The following is a 6,412-nucleotide window of genomic DNA, read 5'->3' as shown; positions in this document are numbered from 1 at the left end:
GACCGGACCGGACCGCCCGGTTTTGCTATTTTCCAAACCAGACCGGACCGGACCGCCAGAAAGCTCAAACCGCCAAAAACGGTCCGGTTTGACTTGGTTCGGCCGGTTTGAGCGGTCCAACGGTTTTTTTGAACACCCCTACTCCTTGGATTTGAATCTGGGATCTCTAGACACTTTTGACCTTTGGTACCTAAGCTCAAACCAATCCGGCACCACCCTTGTGGTTCTCTACAATCCTTAGATTGGGAGTTCAAGTTTTTTTTTTTGATTAACCTAGATATCCAACCCGTTATGCGAGCCGACTAATCCCAGGGCAACCACCTGCTTTGCAGATAGCCCAGAGTCACCGCATTTGAACCTCCGCGGCCACAAGGGGATTTTTGTTTTTCCTTGGATTTGAACCTGGGACCTCCTTGTACTTTTGACCTTTGGAGCCAACTTCAAACCAATCAGGCACCACCCTTGTGGTTGAGTTCAAGTCTTTTAGGAATTAGGAGACATGGGTCTGTGAGTGTGTAAATTTTACTTTTTAAACCATAAAACGTCAATATTTTTTCAGGGTATTAACAACATCTAAGGTGTTTGTCTAGAACTTAATGATTGGCTGAATGGGAACCCACATCTGAATGAATAAGAATAAGGTTTGTTTGGTAAAAAGAAAAACCCAGCCCTAAGGATTGAGAGATAATGTAATTCACTCACCTACTACTCCTCTTTACCCATTGTGTGCCTCACCTTTACAAAATTATCCATCCTTCTGATATCTTCTCTCCAGCAAAACAGTTCACCTTCTCTTCAGCTGACAGTTCTTCAGTTCCTCATCAAGTAAGATTTTAATTTCTATCCTTAACATTTAATCTTAATTTTATTGTTCTTCAACTGATTGGATTTTTTAGGTTTTTGTGCTTTTGATGCTTCCATTCTTCATCTGCTGGATGTTAAAAACCTGGTGTGAATGAATTCTATGCAAGATATCATAAAACTGGTTTGATTATTGGAATGTGTTTTCAAGAGCTTTTCATGCTTTTTCGTTCTTTGTTTTAGGTATGCTTTTGTGTAATTAAAAAAAAAGGACTGTATCTTTTTAATACTTCTGAAGAAGCGTGTTGCTTATCTTTTTTTGAGGCTCTTTTGCTTAAAAAAGCCGTCGTTTTGTTTTCTCTGCCATTCTTTGTACACTAATTTGCTGCATTTGAATGGTAATGAAGAGATTAATCTTTTCTAAAATACCAAACCAAGAAGCCCAGATATCACCCAAAGGTGGGGTCTAGGAGGGTGAGATGTACGCATATCTGACGTCCACCCTCAAGAGTAGAGTGGTTGTTTTCGTGAAGACCCCTGGTTTGTGCATAGTGTGCGGAAAAAGCGGAAAAAGAACCTAAAAGAGCATTCGAATGAGCAAAACTTGGAACAAGAAAAGCTGTGATGCATCTTTAAACACTTGATAGAGGTAAGCAACCAAAAAACTAACATCCAAGCAAAGAAAACATACAAACAGAAACAAGTACACGAAAATGTAACCTAGGAATGACTACACACCCCTAGTCTAACCTAGAATTCACTTTAGTTAATTTCTTGATTATGTCTTGACTTTGAATCCTACCTATGTGTATTTTCTGGTGAACTATGGAGGGTGCATTAATATATGAACGACAAGGTTTCATCGGACCAGGGGCGGACCCACTATGGTGCATACGGTGGCACGAGCCACCCCTTCGTTCCTCCGCCGTAGTGTAAAATTTTCCAGGGTCGTGAAAGGTGCCACTGTATTATTTTGTTATGTGCAGCTGTATAATCCTTGAAACTACAACAATAACACAAGTTTCTCTTGGTAGAGTTGGTTTGCACGTTCTTTTCTCCCCTTCTAGGTGCGGGTCCAGATCCCATTTGTATAACTTTTTTAGTTTTTAGCTTTTAGTTTCAGGTTTATCATGTTTCTGATTTTTGGGATAAAAGACTCGAATACAGGACCTCACATACAAGAAGCAAGGAACTAACCAACAGACCAATGATGATTTTGTAACAAATATCCATAATTTCGTTCTTTATAATCAAATGGTGCCACCACTTGAAAAAAATTCTAGGTCCGCCTCTGTTTCATCCCGACGGACTTGGTCCGCCTCTATTTATTTGTAGGCCTTAGTAAACTTCTCTGGGGTCTTTTTCTTCAGAGTTCGATCTACGAACAAACTTGTGTTTATTTTCCCACATTTTTCAGGGCATATGGACATCAGTAACAGCCACAACAACAGCATTTTGTGGTTCTTCAAGCACAAAGGCTTCGACGAGAAAGGTATTAACGAAATCTTCAGAAAGTGCAAGCGACTCGAATGTGTCCAAAAAGAAAACTTGTCTGCAAACTGGGATTACTTGAAAAGCATCGGCATCCATGAAAGAAAGCTTCCTTCCATCGTCACAAAATGCCCTAGAATCATGACTCTTGATTTAAACGAAAAGCTCGTCCCCATGGTCCAATGTCTAGCAACTCTAGGAACAAAACCAGATGAAGTTGCTTCTGCCATAACCAAATTCCCTCATATCTTAACCCACAGTGTGGAAGAAAAGCTTTGTCCCCTTCTGGGTTTCTTCGAGTCACTCGGTGTCTCCGGAACTCAACTTGGTAAGATGATTCTCCATAACCCACGAATCATCAGTTACAGCATCGACACAAAGCTTTCTGGAGTAGTTGACTTTCTTGCTAGTATCGGTTTGACCAAAGAAGGGATGATTGGTAAAATCTTGGTTAAGAACCCATCCATAATGGGTTACAACGTTGAAAAAAGATTACGACCCACCACTGAGTTCTTGCTTTCTTTAGGTATAACGAAACCGGATCTTCAAAAAGTAGCAGTTAACTTCCCGGAAGTCTTGTGTCGAGATGTCGACAGGATTTTGAGACCGAATCTGGATTACCTCAAAACTCGTGGGTTTGATTCTCAGCAGATAGCAACTTTAGTGGCCCGTTATCCGCCTATTTTGATCAAGAGTGTTAAGAACTCATTAGAACCAAGGATTAGGTTTTTGGTAGAGGTAATGGATCGACGAATTGAGGAAGCTGCGGCTTATCCTGAGTTTTTTCAGCACGGTTTGAAAAAGCGGCTAGAGAAGCGGGAAAAGCTTTTGAAACAGAGGAACATTTCTTGCAGTTTGAGTGAAATGTTGGATTGTAATCATAAAAAGTTTCTTTCCAGGTTTGATTTGGTTGAGAAATTTGTTTAAGGTACTTCTCATACTCCCTTCTGATGTAATATTATGATTCAATTCAGTGTTTTAACTTTCAGATCTTATTTGGTAGATTTGTGTTTATTCTCACATACTACACTTTAGATGTCCTTAATAAGCACATGGCCCTGAACATATGAGAGGTTGAAGTAAACTCTAGTAGTTCCAAGGCAACCTTTGAATTGTTAAGAGGTGAATCTTGTTTGGCAAAAAAATAGTCTGCCTCTTAATGGTTCTAAACCTTCTGAATGATTTTGTATCGTGGATCTCCCTTAACCATTAAGAGCCCTAATTTCATTGTAAACAATTACCAAACAATTATATTTCATTTTGCACTATATCATGAGAGCCTCTTAACCATTATGACCATTTAATCATTCAGCACCTAACACCCAAGTTTTGGAATGCTGTTATTTTGAGATAAATGTTCAGTTTGGCACTTAAATAACCCTCTTTATATGTTATTTATGTAGTAGAAAGTTTTGGTAAGAAACTATGTGAGAGAACACAAGAAAAAGGACGAAATCAGGGGAAATCGTGATCACCGCGACCTGGCCCGTGACCGTGGTCGTAATTTATTGTTAATCAAGCACGGGAACAGTGAGCCCCCCATATAGGGCCTTCCTTAACAGGCACGGGATGCTTGCTTTAACCTAAATAGGGCCTTCCTTAACTTGTAAACATTTTATTCTTCTCCTTCCTTGATTTAACCTGGCGGCTGATCAATGTAAACTTCCTCGTTTAAGAACCCATTCAAAAATGCCGATTCAACGTCTAGGACGAAATACACAACATCTTCAAAATCCAGTCTTGAACCAGTATCACTTGCTTGGAAGATGTCCAACAATCAGTTGTTAATCCTCTCATCGTAAAACAACCAATAAACATCTCTAGCAACAGTCATTCTACTAGGAACACCAAATTTTGGTTGCAACTCATGAACAAGTTTCTCTAAATCTTTCACCCTCTACAACACTAAAGGGTTGTTTATCCTTAAGCACAAACCTAGCCACGGCTTTGCGACATCTCTCTTTATTAAATGACACCTCATTTTCATTGATAGTAGGAAAACTAAACAATTTTTGTTTTTTTTATCGCTAATGCTATCCAAATACTTCTTACATTGGTCTCTTAAGTGATTGCACAGAGAATTTGTGCCAATTTTTCTTGCTATGGCAAACATAGTCTTTTCCACAATAATCAGACACATCTAAAGTCCTTTTTTGAAAAGTGATCTCAAACGTTTGAAGTTCTACAACCTCTTTTCTTAGACGAGTTTGGTTCATCATTGTCTTCGATTTTTGGAGGTTTAGGTATATTTTCCATTGCTCCAACAATCTGATAGACAAGTGAGTTTCAAGGAGTTTTTATTCAATAAAATGTTGTTTTGAAGTAGCAGAAAACAAGCAGTCAAGCAGAAACTAGTTGAAAACGAGTGATGGAAGCCATACCTGTAGCAAACAGAAAACGATTTACTCACAGACTCACAACAACCACAATCCCGTAGCAAGTAAGCAACTACAGTCCTGTAGGCCATAGCAAGCAAAAAAGGATTCGGGAACTCGAGAAGCAGAATTGGGAGTACGAATTGGGGACGAGAAGGAGAGAAGTCCAGTCGGCAGTAAGCCAACAACCATAGTTCGGTCGGCACTCGACAATCACAATTTGTAGATTTGGGGATGCTAGACGAGTAGACGATAGGAGAACGTGAAGTCGAGAACTGAATCAGTGAATTGAATTGGAGTATTGATCCTATTGAACTTGACCTAGACAATAGTTGGATTAAATTCGGGCTATAAATTGGACAAATGATACATGTATTTAATTTTTGGGTTGTACATTAGACTAAAAAATATACATATTTTTGGACTGTAAATTATAATTATGTAAATATCATATATATATATATATATATATATATATATACAAATAATTTTATAAAAATAATACATATTAGTGGCAAGTTGACCGTTTGGGTTGGATTGAGTTATGCTAACCCAATTTCAACCCTCCTAGTTAGCGATTTCATCTTTAGCCATATATAACCATCTTGAAGTTATGTATTGATAAAAAACAACTTAATGTCTAGGAAAACTGAGGCATCTCTAATCTTAGGGGCCGTTTATTAAACGCTTACCCGGTAAGTGTTTACTGCGTAATTTTCCTCACCGGATGACATGGCAACGGCCAAGAATCTTACCCGGTAAGAGCGATGATAAGGATGAAGAGTCTTATCCGGTAAGTGAGGGTGACAACTCTTACCCGGGTAAGCACTTACCAGGTAAATTGTTGTATATGATAATTTTGATGTACTACAATCTTACCCAATAAAATAAATTATAGTGTTGACTCCTAACGTTAAACACTTACCGGGTAAGCATTTGGGTAAAGGGCCTCTTAACCATAATCAATGTTGCCTTCCATTGATCGTTAATTAGTTTATGCGTCTTTCGGATCATGATCCAACATAATTCAATTTTAGTTCTTGATAACAAATGACAATACTATTATTTCAACTATAACTACAAGGGTGGTGTCTGATTGGTTTGAACTTGGCTCCAAAGGTCAAAAGTACCAGGAGGTCTCAGGTTCAAATCCAAGGAGGAATAAAAATCCCCTTATGACCACGGAGGTTCAAATGCGGTGACTCCCGGCTATCTGCAAAGCAGGTGGTCGCCCTGGGATTAGTCGGCAAGTATAACGATTACCTAAAGGAAAATACGATTGATGGTCATTATCAAATTTACTTAGTTTTTCGTAAATCTCTCTTCGTTTTCCTAGATATACACAGGCTGACCTTACAGTTCAAAACAAAAGTCTTTTTAATCTTTCCATTTCTAGTTTCTTTAACGTGTATAGTAATAAAATTTAACACTATTATTTACTTACTGGGTAAGATTTTATTCCACCAAAACAACATCGCATGCAACAATTTACCTGGTAAATGCTTACCGTGGTAAGAGTCGTCACTCTCACTTACCGGGTAAGACTCTTGGTCCTTGTCTCGCTCTTACTGGGTAAGATTCTGAGTCTTTACCATATTCATCCGGTGAGGTAATGTGACTTCATAAATGCTTACCCAAATAAGCGTTTGGTAAACGGCCCCTAAATATATAATATATAATATCTTTTCATGATATAAGTATATTTATAGTATAAAGTTTATTTCAAAAAGCTAAATCTTTAAAAT

General features: G+C 38.4%; 1 protein-coding gene across 2 annotated transcripts in view; it reads left to right on the top strand.

The window, feature by feature from the left end:
• The window catches only part of LOC112511465 (transcription termination factor MTERF6, chloroplastic/mitochondrial), a 6,163-nt gene extending 2,872 nt beyond the window's left edge, over positions 1-3,291 (top strand). The window contains exons 2-3 of one of the 2 annotated variants that reach the window (XM_025117091.1): positions 776-825; positions 2,219-3,291. In XM_025117091.1, coding sequence (XP_024972859.1) covers positions 2,224-3,219 — 996 coding nt within the window. In that variant the 5' untranslated portion in view covers positions 776-825; positions 2,219-2,223 and the 3' untranslated portion in view covers positions 3,220-3,291. The remainder of the gene's footprint in view (positions 1-775; positions 826-2,218) is intronic. The other variant, XM_025117090.1, reaches the window with a different exon arrangement.
• Positions 3,292-6,412: the final 3,121 nt, after the last annotated feature.

This window comes from Cynara cardunculus (genome assembly GCF_001531365.2).
Source record: "Cynara cardunculus var. scolymus isolate 2C chromosome LG 4, CcrdV1, whole genome shotgun sequence".
Classification (NCBI taxonomy): Eukaryota; Viridiplantae; Streptophyta; class Magnoliopsida; order Asterales; family Asteraceae; genus Cynara; species Cynara cardunculus.
This window is presented reverse-complemented; position numbering and strand designations above follow the sequence as displayed.